Raw genomic sequence first — 18,338 nt, 5'->3', positions numbered from 1 at the left:
CGGGTACCAAGACCTTCTTGGCCAATCCGGAGCCACTAGTATCGTTCTTACTCCGCTTTGCCGTATGATTCTCAATACCTTTGGTATGAGAGGCAGAGGAGGAAACACATACACCGACTGGTACACCCAAGGTGTTACCAGCGCGTCCACAGCTATTGCCTGCGGATATCTTGACCTGGCGCAATACCTGTCCAGTTTTTTGTTGAGGCGAGACGCCATCATGTCCACCATTGGTCTTTCCCAACGGTTTATTAGCATGTGGAAAACTTCTGGATGAAGTCCCCACTCTCCCGGGTGAAGATCGTGTCTGCTGAGGAAATCTGCTTCCCAGTTGTCCACTCCCGGGATGAACACTGCTGACAGTGCTATCACGTGATTCTCCGCCCAGCGAAGGATCCTGGCAGCTTCTGCCATTGCACTCCTGCTTCTTGTGCCGCCCTGTCTGTTTACATGGGCGACTGCCGTGATGTTGTCCGACTGGATCAACACCGGTCTTCCTTGAAGCAGAGGTTCCGCCTGGCTTAGAGCATTGTAGATTGCTCTTAGTTCCAGAATGTTTATGTGAAGAGACTTTTCCAGGCTCGACCACACTCCCTGGAAGTTTCTTCCTTGTGTGACTGCTCCCCAGCCTCTCAGGCTGGCGTCCGTGGTCACCAGGATCCAATCCTGTATGCCGAATCTGCGGCCCTCCAATAGATGAGCCCTCTGCAACCACCACAGAAGAGATACCCTTGTCCTTGGAGACAGGGTTATCCGCAGGTGCATCTGAAGATGCGTGCATTGATGTACAGACACCTTTCCTGGTTTTAGGAGATTCCTGACCAGGTCGGATAACTCCTTGGCTTTTTCCTCGGGAAGAAAAACCTTTTTCTGAACCGTGTCCAGAATCATCCCTAGGAACAGCAGACGAGTTGTCGGCATTAATTGGGATTTTGGAATATTCAGAATCCATCCGTGCTGCTTTAGCACCTCTTGAGATATTGCTAATCCCATCTAGCTGTTCTCTGGACCTTGCCCTTATTAGGAGATCGTCCAAGTATGGGATAATTAATACGCCTTTTCTTCGAAGAAGAATCATCATCTCGGCCATTACCTTTGTAAAGACCCGAGGTGCCGTGGACAAACCAAACGGCAGCGTCTGAAACTGATAGTGACAGTTTTGTACAACGAACCTGAGGTACCCCTGGTGTGAGGGGTAAATTGGAACGTGGAGATACGCATCCTTGATGTCCAAGGATACCATAAAGTCCCCTTCTTCCAGGTTCGCTATCACTGCTCTGAGTGACTCCATCTTGAACTTGAACTTCTTTATGTACAGGTTCAAGGACTTCAGATTTAGAATAGGCCTTACCAAGCCATCCGGCTTCGGTACCACAAATAGAGTGGAATAATACCCCTTCCCTTGTTGTAGAAGAGGTACCTTGACTATCACCTGCTGAGAGTACAGCTTGTGAATGGCTTCCAAAACCGTCTCCCTTTCGGAAGGGGACGTTGGTAAAGCAGACTTCAGGAAACGGCGAGGTGGATCTGTCTCTAATTCCAACCTGTACCCCTGAGATATTATCTGCAGGATCCAGGGATCTACCTGCGAGTGAGCCCACTGCGCGCTGTAATTTTTGAGACGACCTCCCACCGTCCCCGAGTCCGCTTGAGAAGCCCCAGCGTCATGCTGAGGCTTTTGTAGAAGCCGGGGAGGGCTTCTGTTCCTGGGAAGGAGCTGCCTGTTGCTGTTTCTTCCCTCGACCTCTGCCTCGTGGCAGATATGAATAGCCCTTTGCTCTCTTATTTTTAAAGGAACGAAAGGGCTGCGGTTGAAAAGTCGGTGCCTTTTTCTGTTGGGGAGTGACTTGAGGTAGAAAGGTGGATTTCCCGGCTGTAGCCGTGGCCACCAAATCTGATAGACCGACTCCAAATAACTCCTCCCCTTTATACGGCAAAACTTCCATATGCCGTTTTGAATCCGCATCGCCTGTCCACTGTCGCGTCCATAAAGCTCTTCTGGCCGAAATGGACATAGCACTTACCCGTGATGCCAGTGTGCAGATATCCCTCTGTGCATCACGCATATAAAGAAATGCATCCTTTATTTGTTCTAACGACAGTAAAATATTGTCCCTGTCCAGGGTATCAATATTTTCAATCAGGGACTCTGACCAAACTACCCCAGCACTGCACATCCAGGCAGTCGCTATAGCTGGTCGTAGTATAACACCTGCATGTGTGTATATACTTTTTTGGATATTTTCCATCCTCCTATCTGATGGATCTTTAAGTGCGGCCGTCTCAGGAGAAGGTAACGCCACTTGTTTTGATAAGCGTGTTAGCGCCTTGTCCACCCTAGGAGGTGTTTCCCAGCGCTCCCTAACCTCTGGCGGGAAAGGGTATAATGCCAATAATTTCTTTGAAATTATCAGCTTTTTATCAGGGGCAACCCACGCTTCATCACACACGTCATTTAATTCTTCTGATCCAGGAAAAACTATAGGTAGTTTTTTCACACCCCACATAATACCCTGTTTAGTGGTACCTGTAGTATCAGCTAAATGTAACGCCTCCTTCATTGCCAAAATCATATAACGTGTGGCCCTACTGGAAAATACGGTTGATTCGTCACCGTCACCACTGGAATCAGTGCCTGTGTCTGGGTCTGTGTCGACCGACTGAGGCAAAGGGCGTTTTACAGCCCCTGACGGTGTTTGAGGCGCCTGGACAGGCACTAATTGATTGTCCGGCCGCCTCATGTCGTCAAACGACTGCTTTAGCGTGTTGACACTATCCCGTAATTCCATAAATAAAGGCATCCATTCTGGTGTCGACCCCCTAGGAGGTGACATCCCCATATTTGGCAATTGCTCCGCCTCCACACCAATATCGTCCTCATACATGTCGACACACACGTACCGACACACAGCAGACACACAGGGAATGCTCTAAACGAAGACAGGACCCACTAGCCCTTTGGGGAGACAGAGGGAGAGTCTGCCAGCACACACCAAAAAGCGCTATATATGACAGGGATAGCCTTATAATAAGTGCTCCCTTATAGCTGCTTTATATATATCAAGATATTGCCATTAAATTTGCCCCCCCTCTCTGTTTTACCCTGTTTCTGTAGTGCAGTGCAGGGGAGAGACCTGGGAGCCGTCCTGACCAGCGGAGCTGTGAGAGGAAATGGCGCAGTGTGCTGAGGAGATAGGCCCCGCCCCTTTTTCGGCGGGCTCGTCTCCCGCTATTTTGTGAATACAGGCAGGGGTTAAATATCTCCATATAGCCTCTGGGGGCTATATGTGAGGTATTTTTAGCCTTTATATAGGTTTACATTTGCCTCCCAGGGCGCCCCCCCCCAGCGCCCTGCACCCTCAGTGACTGCGTGTGAAGTGTGCTGAGAGGAAAATGGCGCACAGCTGCAGTGCTGTGCGCTACCTTTAGAAGACTGCAGGAATCTTCAGCCGCCGATTCTGGACCTCTTCTTACTTCAGCATCTGCAAGGGGGCCGGCGGCGCGGCTCCGGTGACCATCCAGGCTGTACCTGTGATCGTCCCTCTGGAGCTGATGTCCAGTAGCCAAGAAGCCAATCCATCCTGCACGCAGGTGAGTTCACTTCTTCTCCCCTCTGTCCCTCGTTGCAGTGATCCTGTTGCCAGCAGGAATCACTGTAAAATAAAAAACCTAAGCTAAACTTTCTCTAAGCAGCTCTTTATGAGAGCCACCTAGAATTGCACCCTTCTCGGCCGGGCACAAAAATCTAACTGGAGTCTGGAGGAGGGTCATAGGGGGAGGAGCCAGTGCACACCACCTGATCTGGAAAAGCTTTACTTTTTGTGCCCTGTCTCCTGCGGAGCCGCTATTCCCCATGGTCCTTTCAGGAACCCCAGCATCCACTAGGACGATAGAGAAATCTATATATATTTTATTTATTTTTTAAAAGCCATGTTGACCTTTTATGAGTCACCATTTTCATGTGTCGACCATATGAACATGTCAATGTCGACCAATAGTGGTCAACCTAATGACTGTCAAACTTTACATTGTCGACCATCCAAACGGATACCGTCCATTTTCAGCACCGGACCAATAACACTTTCTGAAAGCAGAGAATTTATAGCCTGATCTAATACCACCCTTTTCTACGCATCAAAAGGAAGAGCGGTAGCGAAAAACCGCAAGGCGGAGGACCCCTGAGGTCGATTAAGTAAACACTGGAAATAATGCCTTGCACCTAAACGTTTGAAGAAGACTCCACCCACCAGTCCCTGAACTGTAGCAGGCGTTTACCCACCCGAAACCGGACTGGATGGGGAAAGACGCAGTCAGGCACTAGGCTTTTCAGGAGCCTTGACTCCATAGTTAGATGGCCCTGGAAAAAACGGGCCCTTTTGACGCAAAATACCTGCCAGGGAAGAAAACGGTCTCTGGCAGATTGTCCTCTAACGGGTACCCCACTCTCAAAAAGGAAGAGCAAAATATATACAATCACGGACACTGCTGCTTTGGGGTAGCCACGGGAAGAAGATTGCTCTTCTAACTGGTGGCTTGGTTAATAACAGCATCCAACCCCAGTTCAAAAAGAGCACCCCACCAAAAGGAAACTCAAGGAACACTAGGATTCAGAATCTGCATACTAAAAGCAGAGCCAAAGGGCCCACCGAGCAGCAACGCCCGTAGCGGAGACTCGTGACACCACCTGAGCCCCGTCCCGCATGGCCTCACAAACATTCTGCAGCACCGCAGATTCGCTCCACTAAGCCAAGCACGGAATCCTGGGATGAATCACTCTGGAGGCCCTTGACAAGTTTGTCAGCCCAAGTCTCTAAGGCTTAGGCCACCTATGCCGAAGCCTGCAAGGGGCAGATAACCACCTTGGAACCCATAAATATAGGCTTAAGACAACCTTTAAGTTTCTTGTCCAAAGGATCTTTAAAAGGACATTCAACCTTTGCTAAGCAAGAAACCGGGGCATCCACCCTGGGAGACTGTTCCCGCTTAGTCATATGATCCAGCGGAAGAGGATAAAGAGGCAAATTTACGAGGGGCATAACATTTTCTATCCAGCATTTTCCAGGCCTCCTTGATAAAATCTGAAAGATCCAAAGAAGCAGGGAAAGTGATCTGTGTCTTGCACAGACATTTATTTAAAAGGGACTATAGCCTCTACAGGGGCACCCATATCCAAGCAGTCCAGGGACTGCCGGACCACCATAATGAGGTCTTCAATGCCTTGCCCCAAGCAATAATCCAAGTCCTCACCCTCAGGAATAACCACTTCCTCAGGAATTTTGCCTTCCTCCTCTTCTGAATCCAAAATCTCTGCCAGACCCCTGGAAGATGATACTGTTTGTGCGCCTCGCAGAGTTTAGAATCCTCAAAAGAAACACTCAAAACAAGTAGAAAGGTTATCAAAATATGCCGCCTTACACTCCATGGTGCAGAGTCAGGGAGGATCAGACAGCAGCTGTGCAACCGCCTCTGCAGAAGGAAGTGAAGCCAGTCACTGCGCTAAGGAAACTTCAACGACTGAAGCCCAAAGCTGGTCGTCCCTCTGAAGCACCATCAACTTCACCAGTTCAGACACAGACCGGCCTAGAGCCTGAGCCCACACTGGCTCCACCACAGCAGATGCAGCTCCCCCTGATGCCTGCGCATCACCAGACCCGCCTGACAGTTTGCCCACAAAGCTCCCGAGTCCAGCTGTCAAAATGACAATTTAACTTGACATTTAGCACAAGTCAAATAATGCCATAGTAGTGCCCTTAGCCTTAACTTCTCTTGCCTTGTCCACCATGTACCCTCCAGTCACTGCTAAGACCAGTACTGAGAAAGAGAAACTCACTGAGAGAGAACCTGGAAGCACAGGTTCACTTAGGTACTGCAGTAAGACAATAAATAAATAAATAAATAAATAAATAAATAAATACAAAATTAATAAGACTGGGTACTTAGCCGTCCAACAATGGCTTTCAGTCCTAGGTCGCAGAGGAGAGGAGCTGATGTCACCAGCAGAATGTCCTAGCAGCAGAGGTCTGGGACATGCCCTGTAAACATCACAGTCCCAGGTCTCAAGCAGCAGGAAGGAGCCTGCCCTGATCAGCTTCGCCAACCTGCTCAAGGCTGTTCACTCTCCTAAACCCAGGGTACTTCCCCTTTAGTGTTGAAAACAATATCACTGCACACTACAGTGGTCACCTAAAGCATGCGCACTTGTCTAAGGACCCACTGCAGAGACCCGGCAAGATGGCGTCATCACCTGGAACCGCATCGTCAGTTGACACTCTCTAAAAGGAGAGGAGTGCACCCAGTCCCCAGAAGAGACTGGAGAACATCAGTGGGTAGCTGCTAGACATAAAAACCCCCCCAAAAAAAACGAAATCTAAAAGTTACAAATAAAAAAAAACAAAAAAAAAAAAAACACACCACACTGAAAACATGCCCCATTCCTACAGGCACTAAACACTGGCCTTCGAGGGGTTGCAGGGGAGGAGCTAATATTTTAAAGTTCCAGTAGTTAAGTACCAGCTCCTGCCCACCTAGCGGCAACCCCATGGTACATTGTTCCCAGCCTGGATGAGAGAGGGTTTTTTTTAGCCTTCTAGTCTGTCACAACAAGTATACACACCACAAGAGCCACTGATCCAACACCTCCACGAGGAGTGATCATTGGAGCTACAGCTGTCCACTGGTCACATTCCAGATCATATCTCTCTACTTCATTGAAACAAGTGTTGTCATCCAAACCTCCAATGGCATAGATTGGCCCACCAAGAGATGATAGTGCAATCCCTCTCCTATTAAACGTTAAAAGGATATAAATATTAAAAGTTAGTTATCCCAGGGGTAAAAGCAAAAGTAAACAATACTGGCAAGACACATGGAACAAAGGATAAACATCACTTTAAATAAATTCTGATACCAATTCATATTACATTGCAACCAAAGTAACCTGCACTGTCATGTCTGCTGCTTTTCACATTACTTAAAAGTTAACATAACAGAAACACATCCAGGATTATCCAGTACACAAGGATTAGATAATAATATGTTATAGTAACATAACTTCGGTTCATTTAAAAAGGTAAAAAAAGAAAAACAGAAAAGAAAATTACTTAAAGTCCTGTATTTCCATAAAATCTTTTGATCTGTATAAAATAGATTCAACTCCAATAATTCTTTTTCTTTTTCAAAATACTACATGAAAGACCTTATTATGTGTTAGCTCAGGCCTGGCTGAGGGTGTGTACACACGGTGAGATCCTTTGCTATGCCAGATTTTCACTTGCGATTTCCCCTGAACTCCCCGGAGCCCAGCACCACCGATTTTGACTAACTTTTCTTGAGATATGGACTATGTGTGCTTACTATTTTGGCTTATGTGAGATTTTGGCTTATGTGAGATGTCATTGACATGCGAGATGAACTAGATAGTACACCGATCTAGCAAGGATTGACTTGCCTGCACAGTCTATCTTTTCTTGCAATGCCGACCTGGCCTGACCGCGCATCGGGATTGCAAGGTGACTTTCAACTTGTGATCTGCACTAACTTTTCTTGCGATTTTGACTATATAGTCAAAATCGAAAGAAAATATCTCACCGTGTGTACACACCCTAACTTGTGGCTCTCCAGCTATTGTAAAACTACGAGATCCAGCATGCACTGCCACAGTTTTGCTATTAGGGAATGCTAAAACTGTGGCAGGGCATGTTGGGTTGTGTAGTTTTATAACAGCTGGAGAGCCACAGGTTGGCCAGGCCTGTGTTAGCTCATTTGTAGATCATGTAGAGATATGCACTTTAAAACAACCCTGTGATTGTTTCTAAAGATCAACTAGAAGGAGCCACCGTGCCCCCCCCCCCCCCCCCCCCCATTCCCCTCGCAGCTTTCACTGGCTTGACAGAAACACAACCCCATGACAGAGGCTACGTTTACTCCAACTGGCACAATAGGGGAGCAGGGGGAACAAATTAATGCCATGAGTCCTGGCAGCAGCTAGCGACACAGCAAATGATGGTCCCAAAAGAGCTGGTGATAAACAAACTGGTAAAACATGTGCTCACCCAAGACCCAGTCAGTAATCAGCTGAGAGTAAAAGGGTGAAGAGAATTTCCTAGTTAATAACTGTTGATACAACCTTTACCTGGAAATTCAGATTTGCTCTTGACACTACTTGGTCTTCTAAAATATTCAAAAGGAGTTCTCTGCACCATAGTGCTTGTAGTTCTCACACAGCAGAGGTGAGCGCCACTAGACAAAACTGCCTTCTGAGTTATCCCTCTTAGAGGGACTTCAGGCATAAGTTCAAAAGGTGGACCTACTAAGGTTTTAAGAACTAGATTAAGGTGTCATGAAGTCACAAAAGACCTGATAAATGAGTGAATTCCTATTACCTACTGCTTGAAAGAAACAATCTATTTTTCCCCCATTAACCACTATTATAGTAGCATGTGATGCAACCGGAGCCAGGAGTACGTTACCTGTCCAGGTCTCATCACATGCAACGTGCTGTCCCACTGTGCCCCGTCTTGTAGATTAGGAGATCCATTCTACACAAGTGCAGAACAGATTTCCTCTGGTTCACCGGACGCAGTGCAGTGATGCAGCGGTCTCTGATCATCGATATCACTGCCGGAATCGCGCCCAAGAATGTCTGTGCGACCGACATTCTGGAGCGCATGCACTGGGGATAACAATGCGGGGAAGGGAACTTATTTCTCTTCCAGCACAATTTGGCTGATCTCTGCATGTGCAGAGATTTAGATTTCTCTTCCAGCACAATTTGGCTGATCTCTGCATGTGCAGAGATTTAGAGCTGTGTAGCTCTTCCTCTATTATTACAGCAAATCAGAAGATATCGTTAGCGATGCCATACTGCCAAATGTAGCATGGCATGGTACATAGTGCCGTCGTACCACTACATCGTGCCATTACATCGTGCAGTGTGTACGGGTGGCACGATTTGTCAGCTCCATGGCCGGCAGATCAGCTATGAACACATCGTTCTGATGTGCACCGGGCCTTAAGCTCCAGCAAGCCCGTTCTGTGCATTATAACAACATGCATGCATGGAATCAATCCCCACTTCCAAGGCAGGATTATTAAAAAGTGAATTTTGCTACCAGAAGTTTTTCAAAAAGGACAGTAACACACCAAGATAGCCAGCCCATCCGTGGTTCAGCAAAATCGGCATGGTGCGACAGGAAAAGAAGCCGAGGAAGAGAGATGAGCTCTCATATACCGTCACAGAGAGCACTTTTAAATTACCTGTATACCTAATCTAGTAGGGAGCAAACCCATTGTGAGGTATTGAAGAGGAAACCTTCCATTATTGAATGCACAAAATGTGATATAGCTATCCATTCAGATACAGATATCCATTCACAGGTGCATATACATCAAAGATGGGAGAGAATGGAAAGGGAGAGGCGAGAGAAAAAGTACTGACCTGCTCCTGTCATTTTTCCAAGCACAGCCTGTAACATGGCAGGTATTTGTTTTATTAGCAGTAATTTATATAGCGCACACATATTCCGCAGCGCTTTACAGAGAATATTTGGGCATTCACATCGGTCCCTGCCCCAGTGGAGCTTACAATCTATATTCCCTTCTGAAAACGTGCACACATTCATACTAAGGTTAATTTTTGTTGGGATCCAATTGACCTACCAGTACATTTTTGGATTGTGGGAGGAAACCGGAGTACCCGGAGGAAACCCACGCAAGTACGGGGAGAATACACAAACTCCGCACAGGTAGAGCCAGGTAGAGCCATGGTGAGAATCAAACCCATGACCATAGTGCTGTGAGTCAGTAATACTAACCATTACACCATCCGTAAGGTGCTTTCGGGCTGGTATTTTCTCTCTCTCCAGAATGTTGATTGAGAGGAGGGACTCCTCCTTGGTCCACCGACCCTGAAGGGAGTGTTACTCCAGCACCACGCCCCAACCTCTTAGACTGGCATCTGTCGTCAACAGGACCCAGTTGGATATCCAGAAGGGACGGCCCTTGCACAATCGTTGGTCCTGGAGCCACCAGAGCAGCAACAGACGGACCTCCGGAGTCAATGAGATAATTTGAGACCTGACCCAATGAGGCAGGCCATCCCATTTGGCTAGAATCAGCCTCTGGATGGGGCGAGAATGGAATTGAGCATACTCCACCATGTCGAATGCTGATACCATGAGGCCCAGCACCTGCATCGCCGTATGTATCGACACTTGCGGACGAGAAAGGAAGCAACGAATCCTGTCCTGAAGCTTCAGGACTTTCTACTGACACAACCACCACCTCTGGTTGTGAGTGTCCAATAGCGCTCCCAGATGCAACATGCTCTGAGCAGGGATCAGGGAGGATTTCTTCCAGTTGATGAGCCAACAATGGGCTTGTAGAAACCGGATCGTCATATCTAGATGACGTAGGAGAAGTTGTGGGGAATTTGCCAGGATTAACAAGTCGTCCAGATACGGCAGTATGCTGACCCCTTGACGGCGGAGTACCACCATCAACACCGCCATAACTGTGGTGAAGACTCGCGGACCCGTTGTTAAACCAAAAGGTAACGCCCGAAACTGGTAATGGAGGTTGCCAATAGCAAACCTCAGGTATTGCTGATGTGACGCTGCTATAGGAATATGCAGGTAAGCATCCTGTATGTCCAGGGAGATCATGTAGTCCCCAGGTTCCAAGGCCAGAACTATAGAGCGAAGGCTTTCCATACGGAACTTGGAAACCTTCACAAACCTGTTCAATGCCTTGAGGTTGAGAATAGGCCGGGAGGACCCGCTCGGTTTCGGGACTAGAAACAGCGGAGAACAGTACCCCCGGCCCCTCTGCGCAAGAGGCACCTGTACTACGACTTCTGTATCCAGGAGGGTCTGTACCACCGAATGCAGAGTGTTTGCCATAGTCTGGTCCAAATCGATGAGCGGGTCGGTTTTTGAAGGCTATGGCGTAACCTCGAGTGACGACTTCCCGTACCCAGGCATCAGAAGTGGTCTTCAACCAATCCTGGGTAAACCCTAGAAGCCGGCCCCCCACCCTGGGATTCCCCCAGGGGGAGGCCCGCCCCGTCATGCGGCAGGCTTATCGGCCTTGGAAGCTGGCAGACGGGCCGCCCCAGGCTCTTTTTGGCTTTGGCTTACCAGGTTTGGAAGTGCGGGCCTGCTTGTTGTACGCCTGACCTTTTGCTTTACCTGAAGGACGAAAGGGGCGAAAGGAAGTACCTTTAGCCTTCGACACAGAAGGAGCGGTACTTGGCAGACAGGCAGTTTTGGCAGTAGCCAAGTTAGCCACTATCTTATTTAAGTCCTCCCCAAACAGAATATCTCCCTTGAAAGGGAGTACCTCCAGGGTTTTTCTAGAGTCCAGATCCACAGACCAGGATCTCAGCCACAATATCCGGCGAGCCAGGACTGACGTAGTAGAGGCATTGGCTGCTAGGATACCGGCATCAGAAGCCGCCTCTTTAATATAGCGAGAAGCTGTGACAATATATGACAAGCATTGTCTAGCATGGTCAGAAGAGATTTCAGCTTCTAACTCCAAGGCCCATGGTTCAATAGCCTCTGCAGCCCATGTTGCTGCAATAGTGGGCCTTTGTGCAGCACCCGTGAGGGTGTAAATCGCTTTGAGACAACCCTCCACACATTTATCCGTAGGCTCTTTTAGAGACGTGACGGTAGTGACAGGTAGAGCTGAGGAGACCACCATCCTAGCCACATGTGAGTCTACTGGAGGAGGCGTTTCCCAATTCTTAAGACAGCTCTGGTGCGAGGGGATAGCGAGCCAGCATCTTCTTTTGAGGCACAAACTTCGTACCCGGGTTTTCCCAGGGTTCCTGACGTATATCCACTAGGTGATCAGAGTGAGGTAAAACTTGTTTAACCACCTTCTGACGCTTGAACCTATCTGGTTTCTTAGGAGGGACGGATGGCTCGGGATCATCCGTAATCTGTAGAATTAACTGAATAGCCTCCTAAAGATTAGGAACATCCACATGTGAACTACCCTCCCCATCAGCAGTATCTGAGTCAGAACCTGTGGGGTCAGTGTAAGTGTCGTCTTCATCAGATGAGGTGTCAGTGACAGCAGTGGATTGAGACAAGCACTCGCTTAGAGGAATCCTGGGGCTTAGGCGAGCGATGGTCAGACTTTTTAGTAGTCAGGGACTGGTTCAACTTCTTTAATTGAGCAGATAAATCGTCCGCCCACGTCGGGTTAGCTGCAGGGACCACATACGGTTGTACTGGCATTGGGGGTCCCATAGGGGGTGTTAGTTAATTAACTAGCGTATGTAGAAGCGTGGAAAAAGCGGCCCACGGTGGGTCATTATGTACCTCCGTTGCCACAGTCCCACTGGGGGGCAAGGAGCCCCCAGAACCAGAGCAAACAGCTGCTATATTCTCCTCATAGGGATCTGTGGCTTCAGCAACACCGGCAGTGTGTTCAGCCCCAGAACCGTTACCCTCAGAAGCAGACATGATATAACTTGCAGTATCAGGTAACACAGTACAATTGGCAGCAGCACAATACCTCCTACCCAAACCCCTGCGCAGTGTAGTCAGCACTAGCAGAGATAAAGGAGAGATATGGTGACTAAATCACAGAGAAAAATACGTATTAAAGTATATCTTTGTGAAAATCCTATATCAATATAAAACCTGACGCACCAAGCCCCCTCAGGTTATAGAATATAGGGATAGCAAGTTGAGTGAAAGACACGAAATGGACACCACTCAGCTATCTAATGCACACACAGATAGTCACAGTTTGTACAATGCAGAGGTTATTACTAACAATAATACTGCACTGGACTAGCTTATATATATAGCTATATAGTCAATAGATATAACACTGCACAGTAAGAACTGGATGTATATCACAGGGTAATTGTACTAGAAAACACTGACTAAATGCACTCTTTCTTAACTAGCACTGTCTAATTGACATGTAGAATACTTAAGTGTCATGTAAAGTCACAGCACTGACAACCAGGCGGCTATACACAGGTGGATTTGCCCAAGTAGTCCCAGGAACAGTGAAGCTGAGAGATAATGGCGCCCAGACACAAACAGGGAGTGAGGGAGAGACAGATATGCAGCTCCAGGACGGGAACATTTGCGGGAAATGGTGCCCTGGGGCTGGGGGAGGGGCTTCAGGTCTAAGCCTTATCCCCCTGCTGGCAAAAACACTGAGTACTGTGGGCTACTGAAAATGGTTTAGAGAGAAAACCTGACCTGCAACCATGCCCTGGTGATCCAGTGGGATCGCCTGTACTGCCACAGTGTCCACCGCCAGCGCGCACGGCCCGCCTCCCACTGACCACGCCGGATCGGGATAAAGACCGGGTACCGCAAGCGGGACCCACTCACCACCTCCCGAAGCGCTGCCACGCGATCCCGGAGAGCCCCCGTCGTGTGTGCCTGACGTGAAGAAAACCGGAGTCTCCTGCTGTAGTTACCCGGCAACCAGGGCTCGGGAGTGTACAGCGCCGCTGGGGAGAGCTGCAGCTGCAGCAGTGAATGTCTTCTGACATTTACCACCGCTGCTGCCCTTGAAGTCTTCACTTTTTTCTTCAAAAAAAGCTCTTCTTAAGGCTGCCTGGAGCAGCCCCTCTGTTATGTGCCTGCTTACTGCAGCACCAACTACAAAACTGAGCTCCTGTGCAGGGAGGCGTGGTTATAGAGGAGGCGGCGCTGTGCATTCTGGGAACAGTCAAAGCTTTGAGCCTGTTGGTGCCTCGGATCAAGATCCTACTCTACACCCAATGCCTATCCTTGTGGAGCCCAGTGTACCCCGCAGCAGAAAGTTTTGTTTTTTTGTTGTTTTTTTAAACTCTGGATGGTTTTACTGCAATTGGTGTATGAAGGCGTGTATGACCAGCTACAAGTTAATTTATAGCTAATGATCGAAACTACGGTACGTTGCTTGGACAATGCAACAGAAGCCCCATATGGTGGTGTAGGATGTTGAAGTTTGGATTAAACTGCAACCAACAGTAATGGATCCCATGTGACCGTTACATAAAATCCACCACTAAAGGGCCAAGTATTGCGGTAGGCAGATTCTATTCGCACCTCCATATGGTGCGAGTAGAATTGCATTCAGAAGTTAACACTTTGATTTGGCACCTCAGTCACGGAGACTATCGCCTGGTGTGGCAATAATGACAGCACCCACGGCAACATCACTGATGAAGAACCGCAGAATTATATGAATGTAACTTCCTAATCAGGTGTTCACAGTGATATTTTCCACGAGCCAGCAGCAAGTAGGCAAAGACCAACTGGAATTTTGATAAAAGGTTAGCAACATAGAAAAAAGGGACAATGATCTTACAGTGTCTCTTGTCCTGTCTTTTGCCAAAGCTCTGGTTTTATTTTTAGATGCCAAGTCTGAATGTTCAAATATGTGCCCTGATAGTTTGGTTTCAGTCTTGTTCAATTTATGATCTGTAGGTTTTCTGTATTTTCCTTGACTAAAACATAATAGAAAAGAAAAAAGAAGGGACACTGCCTGCAAGTAATAGATATTGCTGCACAGCATGTGCTTTCATACCACACATGGCCAATCATCGCGATGCGTTTAATTTGCCGCCAGCCGCAATCCCGATGCAACAGAACTATTCCCACTCATGGGTGTCCATGACACCCATGGAGAGGGAATAGATCCCGTGGCGAGCGGAGCGAGCCACTGAGCTGCAAGGGGACTCTCTGCGCTCGCACTGCTGCCGGCAATCTGGTGAGTGGGATGCCACTGTCTGGATATTGACAACCGGCATTCTGTCCGCCGGTAGATCATACTAAATCCCATTCATCAAGTGCGTAAAACAGGAAGAGCTCTAAATACCAGATGTCCTCTGAACACACATTAAGTATGTATTTAATAACGATAATACATTCTAACATTTAGTCTCAAGCAACATATGAAGCTTTAGGAATACAGATTATTTTATTCAGATTTACCTTTTTGTATTCATTGAGGCCTTCATCATCCATTTGTTTGTTAGTGGATCAAATAACTCCATGGTACCCAAGTGTTCATTTCCATCATGACCACCAACAGCATACACCTTCCCTGAAACACATTAATAACCAGCATTTAGTCCTATACACCATATAGCAGTACAGACCATTAAATAGCACACCTCTTGGAATAAATAGTATTTTGTTAAAAAGGATTGAATATTATAATATAATTATATAATATAATAAAAGGTTAATGCTGCACCTCACCTCTCTTGGAGAAATTAAAGTGTTTTGTGTACTGGTGACCACTAAATAGCCCCCGACAGAGCAATTCAAGTGTTGCTCCGTTAAGATGTGCACAGCCGCAGGTGCTGACATTACTTAGCCATTTTTACGGGATGGTAACTAGTGTATTAATAATCACTGCAATGCTGCGAGTATTAATAGTCCGTATAAAATTTCTCCCAGTCCCACTATGTACTATCTTGCAGGTAAAGTGTTAGGGACAACAGATGTCCCTGCGAGTTACATCATAGATTTCTACTGGGAGTCTGGCAGTTACCAGAGCTGGACAGAGGTTGCAGTAATATGCCTCCATAGGCATGTACTGTATGTCATGTATTTTCCTTTTGCTGGTCCTTTACGGCAGTTTCCCAAGCTCTGCCATTACAGTCCAGGTTTTAAGTATATCAATGCTTGTTTGGTTAAATCAAATTGACTGAGGTACTGTTTAAGGTACCTGTGCTCAAGCATGGATATCCTTAAAACCTGGACTGCAATGATGGCGTTTGGGAAATTCTGCATTATGGTGTACTGGGGGAATTTGTTTTTTTTCTAGTCTAGAATAACCCCTCCCTTACATGCACCTGTTATTTTAAACAACCACCATTCTGTGTATCACTATAAAGCAGTTTATGCCATTGAAGGAACCAACGGGGCCAATCTACATTGGTGCACAGGGATCAGACCATAGTCCCCACTGATAATAATGAGGACTGCGGTCTGCACCGCTAATTAGCTTTTTGCAGGAGAATTCTGTAAAACTTCCTACACTGGGCTGTTAGCACATAGCAACAATTTATACAACTATGCAGAAACTGCTGTATTTACATACATTTATGAAAGAAATGCTGAAGGATAGATTATAGGGTATAAAGAGGATACTTTTAGCTTATTAGCTGGTAAATATGGCTTCTGTCTAGATTTGACAACAGAGAGGTTCCTGCATTAGGAGGAGGTACAGGCCCCGACATGCCACATGGAGCATTATGGGGTTGCTCCAAGGTAGGTAGCTCTTAGCTTAGACATATTTTAGTAAGGAGCCATTATCATGTGGCTCCTTGCTGGTTAATCTTAGACCCAGATTTGGGTAATGGAGGTGTGAGGTGTGGTGCCTCTGGACTGGCTGAGCTGGATGGCCTTAGTGTGGCATACCTTTACATTCTATTAACACTTTTCACTTATTAATGTTTTAACACTATTTCTCTATTTTAATTGCATTTCCTTTTTGTATCACTTTCTTTATAGCTTCGGCTTCCTAAATACTAATTTATTAACACTATAGTTTTTTCACTGGTATGCTACGCTGGGCTTTCTGGCTTATGCTGGTGTTTTGGGGTGCCACACCCTGCACCTAGATATAGCGCTAGGGACCCCAAATATACAGAGACGCCTTGATGCGGCTTATTCACACATTTGCGCAAATATGTGTAACGAAGATCTCTGAATTCTATTATTATGTGGAATTTATATCTGGTTACGGTTATCATTCAGGGTGCTGGGGGAAACAAATGCCTTTTTTTCTTGCTTAGAAATCCCCCTCCCTTTCGAGCACCTGAATGATATCACTAAGCTAATTGAGCATCTACCAATAAATATGTTTGTTATGACCATTACATAAGAAATGTTTTACTCAGTCATTCAGAGTTGCATATTACTATTACACATTTATCTTGTTAGTTTGCATTCAAACTAAAAAAAAGAATTGGAACGTAGTTTACTGGTAATCATTTATGAGGACACTCATTATGTGCATGCGCAAAAGTAATCTTCTAGTTAGAACATTTTTGTACTGACCTCCCACAGAGATTACACCCACGTGTCTTCTACGACTGCTCATTTCTGGGCCAAAGAACCAGCTGTTTCTACTGACAGAGTAACATTCAATGCTGCGAAATGGGTCCCCCGAGCCTCCACGTCCACCCACACAGAACAGCACACCTGACAGAGAGGACAGACATTCAGTGTCACAAAGATTATAACTGCTGCAGACAGACTGTCATTTGATCTGAGGGTGAAGATAAAATCTGCATCTCAGATCGATACGAATATTTTTCATTTGCATAGTTATGAAACAAATTTAGAACATAATATATTTCAACTTGAAATGACCAAAGCAATAATATAGCCAAATACTTTGCAAATTCTGCCCAAATATGTGTGTGCTTTATACGGTATAACAATGATTTACTAAGAGGTAAGTTTGACAGCCTGGCGATATTGTGGCGGTTTACTAGAGAGATTGCATCCTGAAGATTTACTAAGCTAAAACCATCCAAGACACCACACTTTGGAATACACCATCGAATGACTATCAGCGCTTTTTTTCCATATTAAAAATAGAAGCCTCAGGTTTCCAAAGTGGCAGGTTTCAAACCCGCTGTAATCAGGCCAAATAATAAGCAGAACTGGGCTGAACCAGCAAAGGCAGTTTTGTTTCTACACCAACCACAGAGGAATTGCAGCAGGATAGGGGGTTCAGAAACCATCAGATGGACAGTGGGTATTATTTAGAAGGTCAAAACAACCTTTAATAAATTGCTGTATTTTAGCTTTAGAACCCACTGTCAATTTGCTGTAATTTCAAACCCGCCATTTAGTAAATTTACTCCCATGTCCTGTATCTGAAAAACACCAAATTAGAACACATCCACTATTGTGCTAGACGGTTGATAAGACATTCTTGTGATATGCTGTGCTTGGCTTTCACCAAAAGCATGGCATTGTGTGTTAAGACCAAACAACTTCACTTTGGGCTTGTCTGTCCAGAAGGGATGTGTTTGGCATCCCGGCGGTCTGGATGCCGACGGTCATGTGACCACTTTGTTGCAGAAGTCTTGCATTTTATTCATGTGCACCTTTCCAACGCTACAGTAAGCCTTACTGCTATTTTTGTTTAAGATACTTTTAAAAAATGGTAACTAAGAAGGCCATGAAAGAAGGAGAACATTAATTTCATGCACATCATACCACTGCTGTGCAATGTCATGTATTGTGTTGGTGGAGTGTTGTCAACCTGGAAGCAACCCTGCCTTCAGGAAAGAAATGCTGCAATATGAATGCCGAGGAGTGATCCCTAAACACCAAATACAGAGTATG

At 46.4% G+C, this 18,338-nt stretch overlaps 1 protein-coding gene across 3 annotated transcripts in view; it reads right to left on the bottom strand.

Moving 5' to 3' along the window:
* Window positions 1–18,338, bottom strand: part of KLHL8 (kelch like family member 8) — an 81,836-nt gene that overhangs the window by 38,472 nt on the left and 25,026 nt on the right. For all 3 annotated transcript variants that reach the window (XM_063919860.1, XM_063919851.1, XM_063919856.1), the window contains exons 5-7: window positions 17,037–17,180; window positions 14,958–15,069; window positions 6,614–6,782 (exon numbers count right to left, since the gene is read on the bottom strand). In XM_063919860.1, the coding sequence (XP_063775930.1) occupies window positions 6,614–6,782; window positions 14,958–15,069; window positions 17,037–17,180 (425 nt within the window). The remainder of the gene's footprint in view (window positions 1–6,613; window positions 6,783–14,957; window positions 15,070–17,036; window positions 17,181–18,338) is intronic.

This window comes from Pseudophryne corroboree, chromosome 1, assembly GCF_028390025.1.
Source record: "Pseudophryne corroboree isolate aPseCor3 chromosome 1, aPseCor3.hap2, whole genome shotgun sequence".
Taxonomy (NCBI): domain Eukaryota; kingdom Metazoa; phylum Chordata; class Amphibia; order Anura; family Myobatrachidae; genus Pseudophryne; species Pseudophryne corroboree.
This window is presented reverse-complemented; position numbering and strand designations above follow the sequence as displayed.